At 62.5% G+C, this 24,124-nt stretch overlaps 2 protein-coding genes across 10 annotated transcripts in view; one reads left to right on the forward strand and one right to left on the reverse strand.

Annotated features, from left to right (window-relative positions):
• Window positions 1-8: 8 nt before the first annotated feature.
• Window positions 9-19,602, reverse strand: LOC118712280 (sterile alpha motif domain-containing protein 10). 9 transcript variants are annotated; one of them, XM_045577228.1, is made up of 21 exons: window positions 19,487-19,602; window positions 18,988-19,445; window positions 15,457-15,638; window positions 15,211-15,382; window positions 14,749-14,889; window positions 9,118-9,240; window positions 8,684-8,826; window positions 8,222-8,350; window positions 7,338-8,104; window positions 6,996-7,222; window positions 6,820-6,891; window positions 6,579-6,725; window positions 5,470-5,594; window positions 5,310-5,402; window positions 5,026-5,124; window positions 4,777-4,947; window positions 4,462-4,656; window positions 4,153-4,254; window positions 3,826-3,888; window positions 3,410-3,508; window positions 9-3,196 (listed from the first exon to the last, which is right to left on the reverse strand). In XM_045577228.1, the coding sequence occupies exons 1-21, from the start codon at window positions 19,561-19,563 to the stop codon at window positions 2,951-2,953; spliced, it is 3,831 nt and encodes a 1,276-aa protein (XP_045433184.1). In that variant the 5' UTR covers window positions 19,564-19,602; the 3' UTR covers window positions 9-2,950. The 9 variants fall into 9 exon arrangements, with proteins under 9 accessions (XP_045433184.1, XP_045433187.1, XP_045433189.1 ...); XM_045577231.1 differs by lacking the exons at window positions 18,988-19,445; window positions 19,487-19,602 and adding exons at window positions 17,213-17,290; window positions 17,408-17,486; window positions 17,674-18,181 and having other exon boundaries at window positions 4,462-4,947; XM_045577233.1 differs by lacking the exons at window positions 18,988-19,445; window positions 19,487-19,602 and adding exons at window positions 17,408-17,486; window positions 17,674-18,181 and having other exon boundaries at window positions 4,462-4,947.
• The window catches only part of PRPF6 (pre-mRNA processing factor 6), a 48,868-nt gene continuing 44,234 nt past the window's right edge, over window positions 19,491-24,124 (forward strand). Inside the window, exons 1-3 of the mRNA XM_036425850.2 lie at window positions 19,491-19,602; window positions 20,846-21,014; window positions 23,062-23,180. Of these exons, the coding sequence (XP_036281743.1) occupies window positions 19,532-19,602; window positions 20,846-21,014; window positions 23,062-23,180 (359 nt within the window). The 5' untranslated portion in view covers window positions 19,491-19,531. The remainder of the gene's footprint in view (window positions 19,603-20,845; window positions 21,015-23,061; window positions 23,181-24,124) is intronic.

Genomic DNA, 24,124 nt, shown 5'->3' on the forward strand with positions numbered 1-24,124 from the left:
ACAGTCCCTGGAAAACAATCAATAAACATTTATTCGATACAGTCATTTTTAATACATACAGTTGATGGCCCGCCCGTGCCACTCGGCCTGGGGGCGGGGACGAGGACCGGGACAGTCACGAGGTGAGCAGGGCCCGAGCTCGTCGTCAAAACATCTTGCAAATAAACACTTTGTAGATAGAATATATATGTTTATATATGGTTACAAGGGATAGCTGGGACCTCTTTCAAAATGCACTTATGTACGGAGAACTGGCATTAAAAAACAAACCAAGAAAGCCAAAGTACAGGATGTGTGGCTGCCCGGGAGGAACTGGCCGGCCCCTTTGAACCTCGGTTCCAGGACTAGCCTCCTGAGGCCGGCAGAGCGAGGACGCGGCGACAGCCCTGCCTCCCGCAGGTCAGGGTGCACCGCCCGTCCTTTCCCTTCTGAACTAGAGGAACGGGGGTGGGGTAGGGGGCAGCAGGCTACAGCTGAGGGCCACCAGTCAATCAGGAGACACCCTCATCCATCTGCCTTTGCACAAGCAAATAAAGTGCATCCTATTTTTGTGTGAAGTGCCAGCCCTTTCCTGTTCTCGCGGCAAGGGGGTGGGCAGGGCCAGAGGTAGATCTTCAGAAAGGGACAGGCGTTGTGCCCTGGGCTGCGTCTCGGGCACAGTCCATGCCTACTACGCCCTGGAGTCTGCCACTCGGACCCTCTCACGGAAGGTGTCAGCCAAGGCCAGGTGACTGGCTGTGTTCCTGCCAGAGCGGAGGCGGGCAGGTCCTGCTGACCCACCCAGGGCTCTGCCCCTGCGAGGGGGGCTCTGCACCCAGCTTGCCACTGCATCACCAACCAGAGCCAGGGGAGTCGGGAGGGGGTCCAACCCACCAGCCACTTTGGGCAGCAGCCCCACACCCTCTTTAGGGGGTTAAAGTGCTAAACTTCAAGTTATCCAAGCCCCCACCTCTTCCCACACATCTAGGCGGGGGTCCCACTCCAGGGGCCATCTGTGGACTTTGGAGGGTGACCTGGAAACACCCCCCAGCAAAAACCAGCCCCCTACACCCCAAGGGCCAAGTACCTGAGAGGCTGGGGCAGGCTGTCCCCAGTAGAGGTGCTGAGGTCCAACCTCCTCCAGCCATTGGTGACAAGGGCAGAGACATGGGACCTGGGGCTCCTGTCGGTGCCTGCTGCCCTCTCCCCTCCTGAGGCTGCCCCTGCGGAGGCTGCCTGGCCCACCTGCACCGGCTCTACACCACAGTGACACCCAGGGCACTGTGCCCACCCTGCCTGACACTGGGTCACCCCATGTGCCTTGTGTGTGACAGGAAGGATCCACATCTTTATCCCCTCCCTCCACCATCAGCCAGGCTGCCCAGGAGCAGAGCCTCTGGACAAAGAAGCCAGAGACAGGCAGCATGGCCTGGCCCCTCAACCTGGGAAGTGTCCCCCATGCAGGGTGCGAGAGCCCAGCCCAGCGTGAAGCCCCTCCTCTCCAGGGCGGGTGAGGATGGCAGCTTGGGGCAGGAGGGTGCCTGGTCAGTGCTGCCTCCCTGAGGGGCCCTAGCCCAGCCTCCAGATCCACCGTTGGCACCAGGAGATCCTTAGCACCAAAATGTCAGATTGTTGTAAGTTTTTGTATAAAAAACAGAATAAAAAAAGGTTGTTACTTGTCACAGCCACAAGACTGGCATCCACTACACACCCAGGAGAAACAAGCACACAGGAAAATATCAAAATTCACATCGTCCAGGATCGGCAAGCCGAGCCCTCAACCCACCCACCCCCGTGGAAAATAGCCTCCATCCAAACCAGGGACGCTGTGTCCTCTTCCCAAGGCAATGCCACAGCCGGAAGGCGGGGCCCAGGAGGAGGCCAGAGGTGTCCACCCACTCCGCCAGGTGCCCTGGACTCCAGCCTGAACCCAATTAGCAGGCCTCGCTGTCCTCAAGGCCCCAAAGGGAGCCAAGACAGCCCAGAGCTCCCATCAACCCACTGTGACCTGCCAAATCCCCCCCTGGCCTTCAGCTCTCACATCAAAAGACCATACACCCAGAAACAAAGGGGCAGGTAAAAAGAGGGTAGGGTGTTCCCACAGGAACCTGGCCACAGGCCAAACCTGACCAGCAGACAGAAGGCTGCTTCCTGCAGCGGTCACTCCACAGAGCTGGGCTGTTCCCTGCCCCACATGCCCAGGGCCCCAGGGCCCAGACTGGCCTATCCCTAACCCAGCAGGCTATCCCAGCCAGGCCCGCAGTGACGGCAAAGCTGGAGCGGGCTCCTTGTGGCCCAGCTCCTGCAGCCCTGCAAGCGGAAAACCAGAGGCCCCCTTGCCCCAAGCTGGGGATGGCAGAGAGCCATGGGCACAAGCCAGTGGTCGCGGCCCAAGCACAGCAGGGTCACACGGGCAGGGAGGTGGCTGGAGAGGTAGAGAACAGAAGCTGAGGAACCAGAGACGGGCAGGGTGAAGGGGACGGACCATCGGGTCAGCACGGCAGCGGTCAGACTCAGGGTCTGTCCAGGGAGGTAGCTGGGGGTGCTGGGGTTCCAGTGTTGGGTGGAGAGGCGAGGCTGCTGAGGTACCCTCATCAGCCCAGAACCAGGGACCCCGAGCCTTGGGCCTGAGGAAGCAGGTGGGGCACGCAGCTCACGTGCCCGGGGCCAAAAGGCATCTGGCCGCTCTGCACCACCCTCACGGCACTGAGGCCCAGGCTGCAGACTCTCCTCTGCCCCTCCGGGCTCTGCCAGCCCGAGCCCTCCAGGCGATTGCACTTCTGTGACTGCCCTGGCCCTTCTCAGGGAGCCCCAGCCTGGGGGCCTGCAGCAGCTGCTGCCCCACTGGACAGAGGAGGAGGCAGGGGTGGGGCTGGGGAACTGGCGGGCAGGGCAGCCTAGAGCTAGCTACCCCACCCCGGACAGAGGAGGGCTCGGCCAGCATGGAGCCGGGCCCCGCCAACCACCATGCTCACTTCTCGGGGGACTTGCTGGCTCCCACCTTCCGGCCAGTGGAGCCCCGGGCCCCCTTGTCTCTGCCTCCTGGGGGCCAGTCCTCCTGGTGGGGGGGCATCTTGGGTGCAGGCTCTTCAGGAAGCTGCTCCTTGGGCCTGCGGCCCCGCTTCTTCCCGCCTGCCAGACTCTTCTCCTTCCTGGGGGCCAGCGATTCCTGGCTCCTGTATTTGGGCGGCGAGTCTGCCGAAGTGCGGAACCAGTTCTGGGGAGAGAAAAGCAGCCGTAGAGGCCCCGGGATGGAGGGCACCGAGCTTCTCGGCCCTCAGGAAGCTGAAGCCGCTCTGACGAGAAGCGCGAGAGGCGCCGGGTCTTTCCACGTTGATCTCTCCCTCAAACAGCACCGCCCACCCCCACCGCCGTCCAGTTCGTCCAGGCACAAGGCCCTGCAGTCCCTCGCACAGGCTGTGCCACCCACCTCTGCGTGGGCCTTGAGGATGTGGTACTTGACGCCACTCTCAGAGCTGAACTCCTTCGGACACAGCAGACAGCGGTACTTCCCCACCAGGTGGTCTCCCTGCAAGACACGGCAGCCCGCCCGGGGGTTGGCCCAGGACTTCCCCACCTGCCGCTCCGGGAAGATGGCCCGGCTTCTCTGGGGGTCAACATGCCCCTCGGCACCCACGGGAGCAGCCCGTGGGCAGACCAACGTGGGACTGACTGAGTAATGTCTGTGGCTGGGGATGGCAAAGGGTCCTGGGCCGGGGTGGGCACGGAGCACCAGCTGGTCCTGGGCTCCCAGAAGAGGCTGCCCAAAGGCCACGTCGTATGTTCCCCGTGCGGGGTCCCGGGGCACTGCTGAGCACCCGCGCATGGAGGACAGTCCGGACTCACCTTGCTGCAGCTGGCGAGGTGGGCCTTGAGGCCGGACACGCTGGAGTAGATGGCTTCACAGCACTGGGCGGGAGACAGTCATGGGGAGGACTTCCTGGCAGCGCCCCCACACAAATCACAGCCCCTACCCCAGGGAGGCTTGTGGGCGGGCTGGGCCTCGGGGCTGAGGTCGAGGCCTCTCTGCCAACAGGGTTATCTGAGCACCCTGCCGAGGCCCAGGGACCACAGGTAGGCCGGCCACTTGGAAGGCTGTCACCAGGCCCATACCTGGGCTCTGTCCCTAAGTCCCAGCGTCCCCACGCCCACCCACAGCCTGCCCCAGCTCACGTCATTGGGACAGTTGACGTGGCCTTTCTCCTTGACTTCGTTCTTCCACATCTCTAGCAGCTGGGGGTTGAGTGTGGGGAGGCCTGGCCGAGTGTAGTTGAGCTGTGAAAACAGGCAGGCAGGCACCGGGGTGAGCCCGGCAGTTGGGCAGAGCTGACAGCGACACGCCCACTGCTCTAAAGAGGCCCTCAACTGTGCCCTCCACAGGGAGAGCGGAGCCTCCGAGGTCAACGCCGGCCCGGCCCAGGGGCAGGGCCGTCACAGGGAACCCAGGTGGAGGCACATCCTGCTCAGAGCCCAGGCGCTCACCCGCGCCGTCTCAGGCACCAGGTCATCCTTCATCCGCCTCTTGGTCCAGTCTCGGGCCAGTTCGTCCTCTGCGATCTCCTGCAGGTGGAACACCGCCACCTGGGCCGACGTGCGGCGGATGCGGCCGCTGGGGGTCCGCTCGGCACCAAACAGGTCCTCGGCCTCGGGGGGCTTGTCCTGGGGCTCCTCGGGGGGCTGCAGGGGAGGAGGCCCAGGTGAATGACAGGAGCCACGTGGCCTGCAGGTGCCGGGAGCCGGGCATGAGCAAGTGGGGGCACACACGCTCGGTGCCTGAAGGACAGGACGGCCACTCACCGGGGCGGCGTGCTCCGAGCGCACGTGGTAGTCATGGCCGGCCTTGGAGCGGTAGGTCTTGCCGCAGTGGGCACAGGGGAAGGAGGGACTGTCTACCTCGCAGGGCGGCTTCCCACAGCGTTGCTGGTGGTACTGGTAGCCCATGAGGCTGGAAAAGGCGGCCCCACAGCCCTGGGGGTCACAGGACAGTAAGAGGCCAGCAAGGGGCTGTGCCTCGCCCCACACTGTCCCACCTGTTGTCCCACTGACCTCCTGGGGGCAGCGCAGCCTCCCCATCTGCTTCAGCACCTTGCGCAGTCGCTCGCGCTCCTCCTGCTCACTCCCCTCGGAGGCCTCTGTGTCAGAGGGCTGGGGGGCAGGCCCTGCCTCAGTGCCAATCCCCATAGGGCCCCTGCCCCGAGCTGGAGCCACCGATGTCCATGGGCAGGCAGTGTGGGAGTGAAGGGTCAGCGGGCAGGGCTGGTGAGATGAAGGGAAGGCCTGTGGTGAGTGTCAGTGGTCAGGTTGGGTGGCAGCTGGGCCCTGTGGCGTACCTTGGCGCTATGCTCAGCCATGGTGTGGTAGTTGAGTCCGGCCTTGGACTTGAACTGCTTCCGGCAGTGCTGGCACTTGAGGGCATCCTGCAGCTGCAGACAGGTGGCCCATGAGAACCTGCTCTGGGCACCTCCCCACAGAAGCCCCGGGGCAGCTTACCTTCTGACACACCTCCATGTGCTTCCTGAGCCCCACGAGGGTCTTCCGGGTGACCACGCTGCAGGTGGGGCAGACAGCCTCGCCCCGTTCGTGAATGGCCCGCTGCCACTGCTCCTCAGCGCCACCTGCGGGGCAGAGCCAGGGCCTCAGGGCTGTCTTGGGCTCCCAGATGCCCTGAACGCCAAGCACACAGCCCAGGGTCCACACTCAGCCCCGCTCTGTGTGGCCCGGGAACCACCTCACAGTCAAGACCCAGCCCGCGCCCCACCCCCCGGCCCGCGCCCCTCCCCACCCCACCCCCCCGCCCGCGCCCCAACCCCCGGGAGCCCCACCACACGGGAGCCCCACCCCCCAGCCCGCGCCCCACCCCCCGGCCCGCGCCCCACCCCCCGGGAGCCCCACCCCCCGGGAGCCCCACCCCCCGGGAGCCCCACCCCCCGGGAGCCCCACCCCCGGGAGCCCCACCCCCCGGGAGCCCCACCCCCCGGGAGCCCCACCCCCCGGGAGCCCCACCCCCCGGGAGCCCCCCCACAGCCCGCGCCCCGCCCACAGCCCGCGGCCCCCCCCCGCCCGCGCCCCTCTCCCCCCCCCGCCCACGCCCCACCACACGGGAGCCCCCTCCCAGCCCGCGCCCGCCCCCCACGCCCGCGCCCCTCTCCCCCCCCCCGCCCACGCCCCACCACACGGGAGCCCCCCCCGCCCGCGCCCCCCCCGCCCGCGCCCCTCTCCCCCCCCGCCCACGCCCCACCACACGGGAGCCCCCCCCCGCCCGCGCCCGCCCCCCCCGCCCACGCCCCTCTCCCCCCCCACGCCCCCCCGCCCACGCCCCACCACACGGGAGCCCCACCCCCCAGCCCGCGCCCCACCCCCCTGGAGCCCCACCCCCCTGGAGCCCCACCTCCCGGGAGCCCCACCCCCGGGAGCCCCACCCCCCCTCCCGCGCCCCACCCAGCCCGCGTGTGCCCCCCCCCCCCCCCCCCCCCGGCCCGCGCCCCTTCCCCCCTCCCCCCCGCCGGCGCCCCACCACCCGGGAGCCCCACCCCCGGCCCGCGCCCCACCCCCCGGCCCGCGCCCCACCACACGGGAGCCCCACCCCCTGGGAGCCCCACCTTGGGTTGAGTGGGCTACGGGGGCCTGCACCTCCTTGCTGACGGCGTTGGCAGGGGCCGGCACCTTCTTCCGGACGTCCTCAGGGCCAGGCCCCTCCTGCTTCTTGGCTCGGGAGCCTCGGGATTTGTCTTCTGCCTTGGCCAGGCCTGTGTGCACATGCGGTGGCACAGGAGTGGGCCGAGGGCCTGAGCACACCGTGGTGAGCCCAGCCCCTCAGGACCTGGCTGACAGGGGCCTCACCTTTGAGTCCGAAGGTTCCCGAGATGGATGGCTGCTCCCCCGTAAACTTCTTGGGTGTCTTCTGCTTCCTTCCTGACTCAGGGGAGAGAAAAGAGGGCCGAGATCTGGTCAAATAACCATCGGGAGGCTGGCCACTGCCCATCCTGCCTGCTGCCGCACCCCTCGCCCCGTCTTACTGTGCTTCATGCGCTCAGCTCCCTCCTCAGGCCGGGACACAGGCCCTGTGGCCCTTGGCGCCTCCTTGCCCCCCAAGGGCCTGCTGCCCAGAGAAAGGGGGCCACTGCTGGGCTCTGTGCGGGGCTGGAGGGCTGAGCCCTGGCCTGCGCTGGATGGGCCACACTCCCCGCTCTCTGGCCGGGCCTGCTTGGGTGGGAGGGGGCAGGCGTCCAGGCCTTCCGCAGCCCTGCAGGAAGGGAGGTACGGAGCAGGAGGCAGGGGGATGAGGGGATCGCTGTGGGCCGTTATCCCAGGCTGCAGCCAGGGAGCGCCCCACCCCTGACCTGGAAGGCACCCCTTACCTTTTCTTCCCACTGGCCCTCGCCGTGGCCCGAGGAGTTTTGTTCTCAGACTTGGTCAGCAGCACCATTTTGCAGGACGGTGTGTGTCTGCCGATGGCCACCGGCCTGCTGACTGTCAGCAGCTTACTGACCACAATGGGCCTGCTGACTGGCACGGGCTTTGAGACCGGCACAGGTTTTGTAACCGTTACAAGTTTTGTCATCGGCACCGGCTTGTTTATGGTCACTGGTTTGGTGACTGGCACAGGTTTGGTGACTGGCACTGGCTTGCTGACTGGTACTGCCTTGGTGACGGGCACAGACTTGGTGACCGGCACAGGTCTAGTGACCGGCACAGCCTTGGTGATCGGCACGGGCCTACTGATTGTCACTGGTTTGGTGACCGGCACAGGCCTGCTGACCGTCACTGGTTTGGTGACCGTCACGGGCCTGCTGACCGTCACTGGTTTGGTGACCGGCACAGGCCTGCTGACCGTCACTGGTTTGGTGACCGGCACAGGCCTGCTGACCGTCACTGGCTTGCTGATCCCGATGGGTTTGCTGACACCCACGGGCTTGCCAATAGTGACAGGCTTGCTCACTCCAATGGGCTTGCTGACCCCAACGGGCCGACTGATGGTGACTGGCCGGCTGACTGGCCCAGGCTTGGGGGCAGACAGGGGACGGTCCATGTGGTTCCAAATCCGGTGCTTCTCCAGCTGAGTCTTGGAGGTGAAGGCGGCCTCACAGAGGGGGCAGGGAAAGGTCCGCCTTTCTGAGATGGCGCCCTGGGTGGAGAGGGCAGGCGTGGGATGGGCTGCCCAGGCCTCTGTGCAGACACACCCAAGCCAACAGCCGGGCAGGGTGGGTTCAGGCCTCCTCTTCCCCAGCCCACAGCCCCTTACCCCTTGGCACCGCTGGTAATGGTACTTGAGCCCGTAGATGCTGGGAAACTCCAGCCAGCACCCTGAGTTGGGACACTTCACCCGTGAGTGCACCTTGAATTCATCTTTCCACTGGTTCATCAGGGAGAGCTGGCGTGGGAAAGGCCAGGCTGCTGACCCTCAGCCACCCCGGCCTTTGTGGACCTGAGCCCCAGACTCAGCACCTGCCCTGGCTGGCAGGGCAGGCGGACTGCAGGAGCCCTTCGGCCTTGGGACCGCAGCAAGATCCAGGCCACCCTGAGCAGTGAGGGTGCTCGCGAGGGGCCCACGAACGTGGGCCACGCCACGAATCCCTAGGCGGAGTGGCCCACTGATGTGGGCTCAGGGCGTGGTGCTGGACATGTGGATGGCAAGCAAAGGCAGGGCAAAAGGCCTTAACAGGCAGACCCCAGCATGAGCCCACCCAGCCCTCGGGGAGCTCACGGGAATGTCTCGGAGGGCCTGGTTCTCAGCTTTCGGACGCCCCTTTTTCTTCCCTTCTGTCCTGTCGCTGGCTGGACTTCCCGGGTCAAAGCAGAGTGGGGGCTGGCTAGGCACTGTGTGCCCGCCCCGGGACACCGACAACCCTGCGGCACATGGCACATCAGGGCTTGGAGCTGCGCTCCCTGGAGTCTCCCCTGCTCCCCAGGAGGCTGGTGAGGCCGGGGAAGCCTCACTGCCCTCTGACGAGGATGGGGCGGGTGGAAGGCTGTTGTCAGCCCAGGACAGGAATCCAGGGCCCCCGGACGCCCCCACCCTGGGAAGGCTCTCAGGAGCCCAGGCAGCTACCTGGACCCAGAGCTGGATATTCAGGAGGTGCCCACACCCAGCACGGCTGCTGTGCCAGCCTGGAGTTGACCTCGGCCTGACCCTCTTACCCAGCTTTGGATCGTGCCGCACAGGAAGCCGGGCCTCGCTCTGGCTGCCATCCTTCCCAGGCCCGCTCCTGCTGGACCCCAGGAGCCGGCGGCCGCCACCAACACAGAAAGGATCAGCCATTGCTGCAGAGCAAGTGGACAGACCTGTGAGGTCCATCAGGGCCGGCTGTCCTGCACCCTCCCCCGCCCACAAACAAACCTGCTCACTGGCGGCGGAAAAGGAACCAGCCTGCCTGTGCTCCCGGTCACAGGGAACGCAGGTGAGGGGGCTTCTAGTTTAGGGGAGTGACTGCCCAGCCGCGCTCTCCCTAGGAGACCCCATCAGCTCGGCAGGATCTCACCCCTCCTGAGACCCTCCCAGGCCCAGTGGGCTCCATGCGTCCTGGACACAGCCCCGAGGTGCCGAGAGCCACGCACCTCACGCCCAGCGCGGGGCAGGCTGCCCCAGGAGAGGCAGGTGCTTGGGCAGCAGGCTAACAGCATTCCTTCTGGGGCCAATTATGACACCACAGGCTGTTGGCACACAGCTGTGTTGGCCGGGCACCCTGGGACACCTTCCTTTCAGCCCCACCCAGACCCAAGGCAACGCCACCTACCCAGGCAGGTGCCCCTGGGCCCTCCTCCCCAGAGCACAGGTGGGAGATGGCCAATAGGGGCACTGAGGCCCCTAACCACTCTCCCCAACTATGTGCGTCCCTTTCCAGAGGCAGGACCGGACTCCAGTCCCTGTGCTAGTGGATCCTCTCCTCTGTTTGCTCCTGCTGGGCCCCCACCCCCACCCCGATGGAGGCCTCATGCAGGCTGGGCTCCTCGGCCAACCTCCACCTGACTGACCTCCTCACCTCCCCCCAGAACCTCTCTGTCCCCATCTACGGGGCCACCAGCACCACCCAGCCACAGGGAACACCTCGCATGTGAGCTGGGGGGCTCTGAGCTCAGTCCTGCTGGGTCCTCTGCAGAAGAGGGTGGGGAGGGGGCTATGTGAACAAGTGACCCTTCTCCTGGCAGTTTCCAACTAACTTAGATCAGAGAGGATGGGAAGGGATTACAGAAGCTATTAGTAAGGTTGAGGTCAGTGGTCAGGACAGTCACTGCACCTTGCCAAGGAGGTGCCCATATCCTGGGCCTGGAGAGAGTTACAGGTTTGGAAAGCTCTGAACAAACTTCTCTGCAACTTCCAAAGGAGACCCGCCAACATCAGTCACCCAGCCCCGTGATGACCTCAAGTGGCCTTCGGTGCAGATTCCTGCTGGGACCCCTTTCCAGTCTTTATCCGGTTTGAGGGGAGAATTCAAAGTTGGGGGCCCAGGAGGCAGAGACCCTCCTTCATCCAGGCCTGCAACTCTCACCACAGGAGGAAGGGCTTCCACCTCCGGGAGCGCCCGCAGGGACAAAAAGGGGGGGGCCTCCGCGGTTGTGGGAGCACCACGCGCTGACCACAGGCAGGCACCGGGCACGGCCAGGCCCCTGGGCCCCGGACCCAGCAGAGGCCGCCAGGGGATGACGCCGGCGGCTGGCCTCCGCACACCTGTCACCTGCGCGGGGAGGCCGGCCTGGCCCCGGAAGGGCCGATCGCGGGCGCCTGGGGAGGGGGAGGCATGAACCAAAATGGCGACTTTTTCTGCAGGAGGAGGAGGGGAGGGGGAGGAGGAGGGGGGAGGGGGAGGGGGCAGGGGGAGGAGGGGGAGGGGGCAGGGCCGCAGCGCCAGCGCGGGGCCGGGCGCGGCGCGGGGCGGCGGGCGGCGGGCGGGGGCGCGGGCGCGGGCGCGGCCCCCTGCGCGCGGGGTCAGGGCCGGGCGGCGGCGGGCGGCGGGCGGCGGGGCCGGGCCGGCGGCGGGCGCTTACCTGCGGGCCCGCGGGCCGGAGGCGGGGCGGGGGCCGGGGCCGGGCGGCGGACGGCGGCGCGGGCGGGCGCGGCGCGGGCCGGCGGCGGCGCGGGCTGCGCACATGCGCGCTCCCGCCCCTCCCACCTTTGACAGCTGGGGCGGGACTCTCGCGGTATCCTGCGCGGAGGGGCGGAGGGAGGGGGCGGCCGGCGGGGCTGGGGGCCTCCAGCACCAAGTGGCCATTCTGCTGCCCATGGGCGGGAGGCGCTGTTCCAGACAGTGGGGTAAACTGAGGCACCCTAGGGGCGCGGGGTCCTGCCCAGGCCCAGCGCGCTCGCATGGAAGCCAGCGGCCGCCGCTCCGTCCCGGCCTTGAGGCGCCCCGGGTCCTGGGGCCGAGCTTGGCAGCCGTGGCCTGCAGAGCCGAGTCCGGCCTCTTCCATCCGGCAGCCACGCCTCCGCCTGTGGCCGCCTCGGGACCTGGCTCCTGGCCTGAGGCCCCGCTTCACCGGGTTGCTGACCATTCAGACCAGCTGTCTGCTCTGGATGGGTGCTCCTGGACAGGGGCCACTGCCTCGTTCCTCTGTGCCCAGAACTGGGCCCCCTGCAGGGAAGCTGAGGTCAGGTGTGGGGGAGATGGACAGCAACCCCGCCAGGATGCGCGAATGAATGAAAGGGGGGAAGCAGTGCTAGTTGGAAACGAAGTTACAAGGTGCGCCTCCTTCCCTGAGGCCATTCCCACCCCAGCCGCACACTGCACCCCCCCACTGACCCCACCTCCCCCCGGAGCAGGTCTGGCTGCACTGCTGGGGGCATGACACAAAAGATGGCACATTTGAGGTCCACTTCTCACAGGGACCCTGGGGATCTGCTTCCTCAAGGCCAAGGTCTCACCATGAGGCAGAGGCAAGCTGGGGCACCCTGTGGAGAGGTCAGTCTGTCAGTCCTTCCCTTGGAAACCAGAAAGGCCTGTGTGACCACAGGATTGACACACGATTTTGGGAGAGGTCCTCATGCGTGTCCTGAGGTACATCCAAGGCTGTCAGCTTTCCCTGTGTAAGTCTGCATGTCCTTGTATGTGATGTGTCAGTGTCGCTAGGTGTGTGTCCGAGTTACCATGTATGTCAGGCAACATCCTCTTTGGACGTCAGAGTCAGGGTGTGTCTGTGTCTTGTACGAGGTAGAAGATACTTGTGTTAGTTTCCAGATGGCTGGACACAGGGGGTGGAGTATGTCCGGACCTAGCAGATGTATGCTCAGGCTGCAGCATGTCTGGAGGTCAGGTCTCATGTAATGTCATGTGTTTTTCTGTAAGTTGGGGTCACTGTGTGTCTAAGATACTGTGTTGGAGTGTGTTGCTCTGGGTCTGGATGCTGGAGTCACTGTGTCTCTGTGTTTGTGTCTGTGCTCAGACTGCAGGGGTTGGTTTATGCCTGAGTTACTATTGGTGTCTGGCTACTGCCTACATACATGTGTCAGAGCATGTGCTATGACCGTGTTTTTTTTATGTTAGGGCACTGCCCTGTCACAAACTATATGGGAGTCCCCAAAAGATAGCCACATCAAATCTCTGGAACCACCCAGCTGGTGTTGCTCAGTGGTTGTGTCAACCTATGAACCAGGAGGTCATGGTCAGTTCCTGGTGAGGGCACATGTCTGGGTTGCGCCTAGTCCCCAGTGTGGGGCATGTAGGAGGCAGCCGACCGATCTCTCTCATCAATATTTCTTTCTATCCCTCTCCTTTTCTCTCTCTAAAAATCAATAAAAACATCTTTAAAAAAAAAATCTCTGGAACCTGTGAGTGGGAGCTTCTTTGGAAAAAGTCTTTGTAGACGTGATGAAGTGAGGGTCTTGAGATGAGGTCGTCCTGGATTATCAGTGACAGTGTCCTCGTGAGAGGGAGATAGGAGGCAGACAGAAGGCGGAGTGACCATGACTGTGAGGTTCTGGACAGTGACGTGTCTCTGGGCCCAGCGATCCTCAGCAGCCACCAGAGCTGGGAAGGGTGAGGAAGAGGTCGCCCCAGCCCTGCTGGTCTCAAACTGTGGCCTGCAGAACCGGGAGGGAATCGGTTCCTGGTGCGTGAAGCCCCCCAGCTGCCACTGGTTACAGCAGCCCAGGAGCCTGGCTCACCTGTGCCAGTGTCCAGCTGCAGTCCTCGGCCTGAGCCAGCCTCTGCTCTGGCTCCTCCCCCTCGTTCCTGGGTTAAACAGGTGCCTGTCACGACGCAGAACCACTGCCCCCTGGTGGCTTCGGCAGGAGTCAGCTGGACCGGGAAACCCCTGCTCCAGCTCAGGGCAGCCCCACCCCTACAAGCCAGCTGACTGGACACCACACTGGGGCACTTGAGAACCAGGTTTATTTCTGGTCTTTTTATCAGAATATAAAAAAAGTGAACGCAAAAACAAGAAAGACAAGACGAGCTTGGGGAACAAGACAAAGGAGGGAGAAGGGGCAGAGATGGGAGGGGCCCTTTGGAAAGGGTGAATTGCAATGCACAGAATGGGGAACACTCAGGGCAGCCAGACAGGGCAGGGGACTTTCCAGAGGGGATGGGCACCAGGCCAGCTTCCTGAAGCCAGCTGGGGGCACAGAGCAGGCTGGGGGCTCAGCCTCGTCTGTGCCGGAGGTTCGGAAGCCCCAGAGGAGCAGCAACCAGGGAGCAGGAGGCAGGAGGCTCAGGACTGCCTCCCGGACCTTCTGCTGGCAGCCCCGCCCACTGCAGGCCTCCTGCAACTGCGCCTCACACTGGCTGGGTCTCCAGTGGGCAGCAGGGGATGTCTCTTAGGAGAAGCTAGGTTTTCCCTGGAAAAGGACAGGGGAATGCCCGCCCATCACTGTGCCTCAGGGTGGCTTCATGAGCTTGAGAGAAGCTTTCCCAAATCTAAGGCCAGGATCGGGCTGCCTGTGCTGGCGTGGGTCCCTCTCCTGCCTGTCAGGTCCTAGGCTCTTGGGCAATCCTGAACCTCTCTACCCTCACTTCCCAGGAGTAGATGCGGCATGTGAGGGGCACATAAATAATGAGTGAAGGTGGTGGGCAGGGTGCCTGGCCAGTGGACACTGGTGACCATCATCTGGGCAGCATGTTGGCCTGCTGGGCCTGGGTAAGGGCAGGGAGCGGGCACACAGCATACAGAGCCTGGCAGTATCCCCCTCGGTGGGTAGTCCTCCCGGTGCTGGGAGGGTGCAGAACTGGACGAGTGACAGACAGCTCTCTCGTCCTGGGAGAGGGCAGGGCGTGGAGGAATATAAATAAGCAAGCACTCCCTGGGAGTCTGGGGGACATCCAAACCCCGCTCCTGCTCCAGGTGGCCGCCCCAAATGCTGCCAGCAGCACCAGGGGTGGGTTTGGGCTCAGGTCCTGGGAGGTGGCACACACTCATGAAGCCCCCACCAGCCCACCCCCAGGCATAGCCCACAGTGCACAACCAGAGGTGGCTGAGGTGACAATCCTGGTCCCACCTTCCACTGGGCCAGGCGTGGCCCTTGGGGACTCCTGGAGGTCCGAGAAGGGCTGTGCCTCATCTTTGCCATGGGCTCTGGTCACAGTGCTGGGGTCTGGGGTTCAAGCCTTGGGCAGCAACTAGGACATGTGTCCGAAGGAAGCTATGGGTAGATGGGTAAGTTGGAACGGGGGCCTCTGGAGTTCTCCACACCACCTTGGGTGTAGGAGAGCCCTTATTTGGGTCCCACAACCACGCTCCTGAGGTCTACCCACCCGCCCTGTACACAAGAGTGGGCAACTTGCAACCCGATCCCCCAGACCTCTCCAAGTCTCTTAGGCATTCGTGGCTCCTCCCACTGACCTTGGCTGAGCAGCTGCAGGCTCCGCCCCTCCTCGCGCACCTGTAGGCGCAGCACCTGCTGCAGCACCTCCTGCCGCTGGGCTTCCTGGGCCAGTCCCATCCGCTGCAGCTTCTCCGCATTCAGCCGAAGCAGGGCCCGGCCTGCAGGGACGGGAAAGGGGTCCGCCCAGGTCAATGTCCTGTGGATATCAGGAGCGAAGGCAGAGAGAGAGAAGTGGGGAGGGGAGGCGAGGCACAGACCCAAAGGCAGGGAGAAGGAGAAACAGAGAAAGAGAAAGGGGGGGTTAGAGAGAGAGAGGTGGGGGGGACAGAGACAGGTCGATTCAGAGAGACAGGATGGACAGAGACTTTGCAGAGAAAAGCCAGAGGAAAGGAGAGACTGGGAGAGACAATGAGATTCTGCAGACACGGCCTGGAGAGGCTGTCAGGAGAAAACGGCTCTCCTGGGGCCTGGCCCCTCACCGGTGATGGCGTGCTGGGAGAAGGCCTCCACGTAGATGAGGTAGTTGTGGGGGCAGTGCTTCTTCAGCCACTTGCACACATCCTGCTGACTCCACAGGACCACAGGCCTCGTCAGGCCACCCAGTGAGGGGCTGGTGTGGTACAGGCCACAGCGGTCAGAGTACAGCCGGCCCTGTGGGGAGAGGGCAGCAGATGCAGTGAGGTGGTGGGGAGGGCCGGGGCCGAGCGGGGATGGCAGCTGGGTACCTGGGGGGCCTCTGTGCCAGGCTGCTGCAGGAGCTTGACTGGCCGGCCACCCGCTGCCCTCTGGCTTCGTGAGTCATGCCAGGTGAGGCTGGAGCCTGGCATCCGAGGCAGGTGGCAGGGGATGCTCTCCGCTGACACTGTGTGCTCCAGGAGGGTCCGGCAGAAGCTGAAGTGGGCAGTGGCTGTGGAGCAGGGCACTGGTCAGAGTGGTCAGGGGCAAAGCCAGAGGCTACTCTCCTTGCTCAGCCCATCTCCCCTCCTCAGAGGAAGGAGCTGCTTTCCCAACAAGGGGTTCCCAAGAGGAAGCACCCTGAGCTGTCCTGAGAACCCCACCTCGCGCGAAGATGGAGAACAAACAAGTCAACACCCATGCTCTGGGGAGCAGGACTACTGCTGATGGCATTAGAGAGATGTGTTCGCCAAGGAGCCCAAGACGGACAGCCAATGGGGCTGCCCTGGGACAGCCTGGCCTCACCCTTGCCTTGGCACAAGCCACACGGAGCCAGGGCACACAGTAGGACCTGCCTGCTACCCGCCGTGTGGTGGGAGGCCCTCAGGTGGCCAGCCTGCCATCTCTGCCTGCCTGGCTGTGCTCACTGGGAGTGGCTCGTTGACAAGAAGCCTGAACTTCAGCGGCCAACACCGGGTTTCCTGCTCCCGCCTCCCACTGGGCCGGGGTCCGGGATGGTTTCTGTGCGTGGCGCTGCCTCGCTGGCATAGGCTGCTCCGTACAGGGTGCAGGGTGCAGCTATGTACTCAGGACCCTTGGAGATGTCTCTCCCTACAAGTTTATTACCCCAACTTTTATTTATTTATTTATTTATTTTTAATACATTTTATTGATTTTTTACATAGAGGAAGGGAGAGAGACAGAGAGTTAGAAACGTCGATGAGAGAGAAACATCAACCAGCTGCCTCTTGCACACCCCCTACTGGGGATGTGCCCGCAACCAATGTACATGCCCTTGACCGGAATCGAACCTGGGACCCTTTCAGTCCGCAGACCGACGCTCTACCACTGAGCCAAACCGGTTTCGGCAACACCTGCCAACTTTTAGTTTTACCATAATTTCTGGGCTTGCTGGTGACATGAGTTGGGGGAGGCCAGACACCTGGACAGGCCCCTCCCAAGGACTTGCACAGGTTCTGGCACACAGGAGGTGCCCAGAAACATTGTGAACGAGTGAATGGAGGGAGGGAGGCTCTGGGTAATGCCCACAAGTCAACAGGGCCCTGGGGCGCGACAGAAAGCTGGGCCCAGGCTTGCCCAGTCTTTACAGCATCCAGACTCTGACTCAGCAGGCAGGACCAGGTTCCCAGGCAGAGAACTTCCCCGAAAGAGTGAGAGACCTTCCCTCCACCGCTGGAGGGGCGGGTTTGGCCGTGTCCAGGTCTCAGTAAGTGGGGGTAGGGATGAAAGTAGGGGGGCCGCATCTTCCTCCCCCTTCTTCTTCCACCCCGTTCCATTCATCGGACTCATTCTCGCACCCCTCTGTTATTAGATGGCCCCAGGGGACTCTAAACTTGAGGTCTAGGGTCAGACTGAGTGTGGCCAGTGTGGCCGCTGCCTTGAGGTGGCTTCCAGTACCGTGGGAAAGACTTATTCTAAGCGGCACCGTCTGGGGACAGGCGCTCGGCTGGGCTGCGAGGCCTCGCTTTGCAGCCCGGCCTGGGCGAGAGCGCGCTGCTCTGGGCAAACCAGTCTGACGCCTCCGCCCGCGCCGCACCGGTCCGTCCCCGGCCAGCCGGGTCCCACCCATTTCCGGACCGAGCTGCAGGTGGGATCTCCGTCCACACGCCTGTCCTTCTCTCCTCCCAGCCCAACGTCTTAATTCTACAGCAGAAAACGGGGTGGGGGAGCGCCCGAGTTGAGCTGTGGCCTTGGCCCACGCAAAGGGCTGGGGAGGGGGTGTGTGTGCGTGTTTTACCCCCGAGCGAAGAGAAAGGGAACCTCACGGCGGTGCCAGCCTAGGGACAGGGACCGCGAGCGGTCACCTCCCCTAAGCCAAGGGAGCGTTGATCCCAAAGGCCTGAGGCCGCGGCACCCCAAACCCAGCGCAGGACAAAGACATAGGAACCCCGCTCAGCAAGGACGAGACCACCCCCCACCCCCCCAACCCGCTCCGCCTGCTTCGGCTCAGAGTCCGCGAAGCCCCGCCCCCGGCCCCCCGGCCCCAAGCCCCCAGCCCGCGAGACCCCGGGTCCAGCCGCGCTCACCGTCCACATCCCGGCGCTCTCCGAGCCCGGCGCGCACAGCCGCGGCGCGGCCTCGCGGGGGGCTCAGCTGGGTGCTCAGCTCCGTGAACATGGGGCCGCGCACACGCCCCTCGCCGCGCAGGGCGGCCGTGTGGCCGGCGGGGAGCGTGCGCCGCCGCCCCGCCCCAGCCGCCCCCGCCCGCGCCCGCACGGTCCCCGCGGCCCGAGTCTGCGCGGCGCGGCACCTGCCGCGGAGCCGGGCGCGGGCGCGCTCCGGAGGCCGGAGGTGTGTCGGCGGCGCGCGGGCTGCCGCGCAAACGTGCGGTCCGCCAGGGCGAGGGCGGCCGGCGCCCGGGGCGGGACTGCGCGCTGAGGGGTCCTGGCGGCTGCAGGTGCGAGAGGCGGGGGCCAGCACACCGCTTCCCCTCGTGTGCGTGGCAGGAGGGTCTTACTGCTCCTGGGACCTCTGCCACCCGGGGCCCAGGTCAAAGACCACTTCCCTCCATTCTCCCACCTCCATTTACTCCTTTAACTTACTCCTTAATTTACACATTTTCCAGTGTTTTCCATAGGTCTCTCCCTCAAGTGGGCACTGCTTCCCAGAAGTCGGTTAGACGCCCCTGGCCTCCCACCGCGCTGTGAACTCCAGGACCGAAAGGGTCTGTCCCCTCCCGCAGCCCCGGAGTCTGACGGCGCCCAGGGCTTGGCGCTAACAGGGCGGCGCAGGGAGGACCTCGGAGGAGGCTGCAGAGGGGTGTGTTTGCTCCAAAGAGAAGCGCTGAGCGGGCGGGGCTGCCGGTCTAGCAGAAGGCCCGCGTTCTTTCCTTCCGTTCCTCCGCTCTGACGGTGTTTTCCCATTGACTTTGAGAGTGGAAGGGGGAAAGAGAGAGCGAGAGAGATGCGATGTGAGAGAGACACATCAATTGGACCTGGAGGATGGAGCCTACAACCGAGGACAGGAATCGCATCGGGGACCCTTCGGCTGCTATCCACTGAGCCAAACCGGCCAGGGCAGGTCAGACTTTCGGCTGGAGTTCTGCCTGAGTCTCGCCCAGGTTCGTGTGGGGCGTGAGCCAAGGCGCCATGGACTGTGCGCGGAGTGGTCATGCATGTCCACCTAAAGCTTGCCACAGCGGTGACCTACCTGTCCCCACGCTCAGCAACACCCACAGTGGAGACGCGCTGGGCTCACCCTCCCACATGCTGAGTCCCCAACCTCTGCGCTGCGTTCATTTGCTTTCCTCCATCCGCTCCCCCGGGCTGGGCTCCCGCCCTCTGGAGCGGCGAGGGCCCACGGGCGGCGGGGCCTGTAGGGGGTCTGTGCCCGCATCGGACCTGAAGCTCGGGCAGCGGCCCTTACGCAGGCGCACACGCCGGCAGGGTGCCCACAACCGCGGCCCCCGCCGCCCAGCTCTGCACAGCACTCAGGCGTGGTGGGGCCTGCGGGGCCGGGCGACTCCGGGCAGCAGGCGGGTGAGCCGGGCGGCGCAGGCAGCGGGAGCGGAGGGCACGCGGAGCAGGTGCCGCCGCGCTCCGGTCCCGCCGGCTGGTCCCCGCGGCGTCCGGGCCGGGCGGTCGGCCCGCCGCACCACTGGAGGCGCTCCCGCTCCAGCGCCCGCCGCACCGCAGTCCTAGCCGCGACCGGAAGATGCGTTCCGGAACTTCCGCCCCGGGTACCCGAGGTGGGCGGGGCTCCTTGCGTACCGCGCTCTGTTTCCGGGGCGCGGGTGAGCGGAGCCCGCAACTTCTTCCTGCCGCGCAGCTTCGGACGTCTGCGGCCTTCGCCTGCGGCCCTCCTCCGCCGCGGCCCTCCTCCGCCGCGGCCTCCTCGCCCGCCGCTCCCGCCCCTTCTCTCCCGGCCCTCGGCAGCGGCGGCGCCATGAACAAGAAGAAGAAGCCGTTCCTGGGCATGCCCGCGCCGCTCGGCTACGTGCCGGGGCTGGGCCGAGGGTGAGCCGAGGCGGTGGGCCGCCGGGCGGGCGCCGGGCAGGGGCAGGGGCCGGCCTCCGAGGGTGGGAGCTGCGGGGCCAGCGCCTGGGGGAAGGACAGGCCCAGGATGAGGTCTCGTGCTGCGAGGCGCGGGGTGACTGGGCTTAACCTCGCGGCGGCCCCAGCCGGTGTTTAGGTCTCTGCGAGGGGGGCGTCCCTGGGCCTTCCCCGTCACGTGGGAGAGTGTGGCGCTCCTGGCCCTGCTGTCGCCGGCTCGCCCTCTTGCTCAAACTCTCAGCTCCCCAGGCGCAGGGACGGCCTCCGGGAGTCTTGGGACTGGGTCCCTGTCACACAGACCACTACCGTTCATTGTTGAATAAGTGAGCAGTCGTTATCACCCTGTTTGATGATTTATTTGGTTAGGATACTGGGTTTCTCGCCTTGGGGCGTTGTGTTAGAATCTGTGGGGTACACGTAAGCCTCATATTTGACAGTGCCCTCAGAGGACCTGTAGTTGGCTAAGAGAGTTGGGCCAAATGCATAAATAAGTTCACAGAGGGTAACAAATTTAGAACTCGGGTCCAGAGGCCAGGGACGCTTGATGAAGTGGTAGGAGAAAAGCTGGCTTTAGGCATGCAGAAATGTGGCAGGGCTACAGGAGAAACTGCCATTGTGTGTGATAGGCTGTTAGGAAATAGATGCGGCAGGTGAGGGACTAGAGAGGAGGAGTCTGAGCAGAAGTGTGGTGATGGCAGCGTGGCCCTGGGGCATTGGGAAGGCAGAGCTTCAGAGCTGCAGGGGGCGGGGGACGGGCTCACTTAGTTCCCAGCTGTTGAGAGTCCGGTCTGAGAAGGAAGGGTTGGGAGCTGGACCCAGGGCACCGTGGGGACAGATGGGATGGAGAAGGACTGAGGGAGGCAAAGCTGATACCAGGGTGTCTGCCTTGGTGCCAGGATGGCACTGCCCTCATCAGGTGAAACTGCCCAGAGGAGCCACAGGGGGACACAGAAGGAACTCTGAGGGGGTTAGCTTGGGTTTGAGGGCCTGGTTGTCGGGAATGGGGCCTGGGGCTTGGAAGGAGAGCAGTCTAATGCCCTGGGCATTCCCTCCTAAGGAGGATGTGGTGGCAAAAGCAAGTTTGAGTAACCTCAGGGTGATTTCTGCCTGGAGAGCACAACCACCGGCGTCTCTGGAGGTGTTAGGAGAGGTGAAGAGTGTGGCGGGAGAGCAGAGAAGGTAAATGGCGTCTTGGGGTCTTCTGCAGCGCCACTGGCTTCACCACCCGGTCAGACATCGGGCCCGCCCGGGATGCCAATGACCCTGTGGATGACCGCCATGCGCCGCCGGGCAAGAGGACCGTCGGGGACCAGATGAAGAAGAGCCAGGCTGCGGATGACGACGACGAGGATCTGAACGACACCAACTACGACGAGGTGACGTGGGGGCTCCGGCCAGCTCCCGGCCAGTCCAGACAGCTGAGCAGTCCTGAACCCTGTGTGCTGATGGCATTGGATGGTGGCTCGATGTGGCGGTGCATTTACTCACAGCGATTCATGGGGTTTCTGTTGCGGAGTGAGGGGAGCAGGACAAATATAAAGATTGCTACCTCTCCAACCTGTCCTGGCCCAGTTGGTTGAGAGTTGTGCTGTGCACCAAAGGATCAAAAGTTTGATTCCCAGTGAGGGCACATACTCCAGTTTTGGGCTTGCTCCCAAGTTGAGGGCATGAGGGAGGCAGCCAATTGATGTTCCTCTCTTCCTTTCTCAAATCAATAAAACCTTTTTTTTTTTTTTTTAAAGAGACATGTTCTTGCAGCTTTTACAACCACTGCATTGGTGTTTTGTCTTGGCCAGTGAAATTTTTTTCCTCTCAAATTACAAAAGCAAGTTTATTTAGAAAGTTACAGAGGAGCATTTGAGACCTTGCTTCCTGACATATGTCTTTAGTTTGATTCAGATAAACTCACAAAAATAAAAAAGTTAGAGAGGTAATAGAAGTGAGCCGGCTGGGCTGTGTAGACTCGGGAAACAAGTTACAGAAGCAGAAGGGCCCTTGGAATTTAGGAAAGTATACTCGAAAAGAAGTCTAGAGCAGACATGCTCTGTGGGGAAAGGGGGCACTCAAGCCTTGGTCAGTGAAAATTCCATCTAATAAAAGAGTAATATGTATATTGACCATCCCTCCAACACACAATAGCTGTCAAAGATCCTGCCCCCATGTGGACACAAGATGGCCACCAGCAGGGGAGAGCAGTTGGGAGGACTAGGCCTGCAAGGGAGGGCAGTTGTGGGTATTAGGCAAGCAAGGGTGGGCTGTTGGGAGGCACCAGGCCTGCAAGGGAGGGCAGTTGGGAGACACCAGGCCTGCAAGGGAGGGCAGTTGGGAGGCACCAGGCCTGCAAGGAAGGGCGGTTAGGGGTGACCAGGCCGGCAGAGGAGGAAAGTTGAAGGCAAACAGGCTGGCAGGGGAACAGTTAGACATCAATCAGGCTGGCATGAGAGTGGTCAAGGGGTGATCAGGCTGGCAGGCAGAAGCAGTTAGGGGCAATCAGGAAGGCAGGCAGGCGAGCAGTTGGGAGCCAGCAGTCCTGGATTCTGAGAGGGATATCCAATTGCCGGTGGAATCCGGCCTATACAGGCAAGTCAGACATCCCTCGAGGGGTTCCAGAGTGGAGAGAGTGCAGGCTGGGCTGAGGGAGGGACACACGCACCAGGCCTCTAGTTTAAAGATAAAAATGTAAAGTGGGATTAAGTGATAGTATTTGCTTTCTGTTGCTTTAGTGTTCACCCTCTTTGTTAGAGGTTTGTTTTTATTTCAGAAAGAGGAAGTGAGAGGGAGAGATAGAAATAGCAGTGATGAGAGCCTCCTGCCTGCCCCCTACTGGGGATCGAGCTCACAAACTGGACATGTACCCTGACTAGGAATCAAACCATGACCTCCTGGTTCATGGGTTGATGCATAACCATTGAGCCACACCAGCTGGGCCACCCTCTTTGTTAATTGATGTTTGGTCCATTGAAGTTTTCTTCAGATATGCTCTAACAATGGCATTTTTCCTCAGAGGAAAGGCTTTCTAAACTTAGTTCAGAAATAATTTTAAATTTCCAGGGAACTTGCAAATGGGGAGAATTTCTGGCTATCCTTCACAGGCTTCTCTCCATCTTCCATGATCTTAGTATAGTTATCGAACCAGCAAATTGACATGACAGCACTCTTACCTGATCTACAAGTGATACCTGAATTCCATAGTTTCCCATCTTGTGTCCTCTGGTCCCGGACCTAGTCCAAGCCCCTCGTTGTATTTGGCTGCTTAGACTCCTCCATCTTCCCTGCCCTTGACAGCTGCTTTGCTACTCCTCAATTTGGGTTTGTCTGGTTGCAGAATATTGTTTAGCATTTGCAACTGGAAGTGCTTTGTCTCTGCTGGTGGGGGTTGTGTAGGAGGATAAATTGACCCTTTGGGTGTGTTTTGGTTCCCAGTTTAATGGCTATGCTGGGAGCCTCTTCTCAAGCGGGCCCTACGAGAAGGATGACGAGGAGGCGGATGCCATTTATGCAGCTCTGGATAAGAGGATGGACGAGAGAAGGAAAGAAAGAAGGTAACACCATTACTGTCTTCACTGTCTTTTATGCAATTTTTTTTTTTTTTTAAGTTTTGTTTTGCCTTGTTTTAGACTTGGAGAAAAGTTGCAAGAATAGTTTGTGTGAGCTCAGCTTTGAGGCACCTGGGTCTTGCCTGTGATGGCAGCACCTGCGTAAATGCTGGGCTGTTGGTCAGGAAGTCGCAGGGCTGGGGCTGCAGTGGAGAGCTTACAAACTCTGCGCTGACTTCCAGAACCCAGCAGCATTTGGGGGACTATCCTGACTACACATCAGGGTTACTGTCTTTGGGTTAGGTGTAGTAATGTTGATTAATATATGTTGAGTTATCATTGTAAGTTCTTTATATTTTTTATTTAAAAAATGTGTTCTGTCTGGTCGATGTGGCTCAATGGTTGAACATGGACCTAGAAACCAAGAGGTCACCGGTTCAACCCCTGGTTAGGGCACATGTCTGGGTTGCAGGTCTATTGCCAGTGTGGGGTGTGTAGGAGGCAGCCAATCAATGATTCTCTCTCATCATTGATTATTCTATCTCTCTCCCTCTCCCTTCCTCTCTGAAATCAATAAAAATATATTTTAAAAGAATTAAAAATGCATTATCATTATAGAACTAGAGGCCCAGTGCACGAAATTCATGAGGGGGGGGGGTCGTTCCCTCAGCCCAGCCTGCACCCTTTTCAGTTAAGGACATCCCTCTTGCAAACTGGGACCTTGGCTCCTAACTGCTCACCTGCCTGCTTGATCGCCTCTAATTGCCTCTGCCTGCCAGCCTGATCACCCCTAACTGCCCTCCCTTGCTGGCCTGATATCACCCCAACTGCCCTCCCCTGTCAGCCTGATATCACCCCAACTGCCTTCCCCTGCTGGCCAATTTGGTTCAGATTGGTCGATTTCTACGCCAGTCAGTGTCAAAAGCACTGCCTTCTAGGCAGCCATTGGC

This window comes from Pipistrellus kuhlii, unplaced genomic scaffold, assembly GCF_014108245.1.
Source record: "Pipistrellus kuhlii isolate mPipKuh1 unplaced genomic scaffold, mPipKuh1.p scaffold_m20_p_87, whole genome shotgun sequence".
In the NCBI taxonomy this organism is placed as follows: Eukaryota; Metazoa; Chordata; class Mammalia; order Chiroptera; family Vespertilionidae; genus Pipistrellus; species Pipistrellus kuhlii.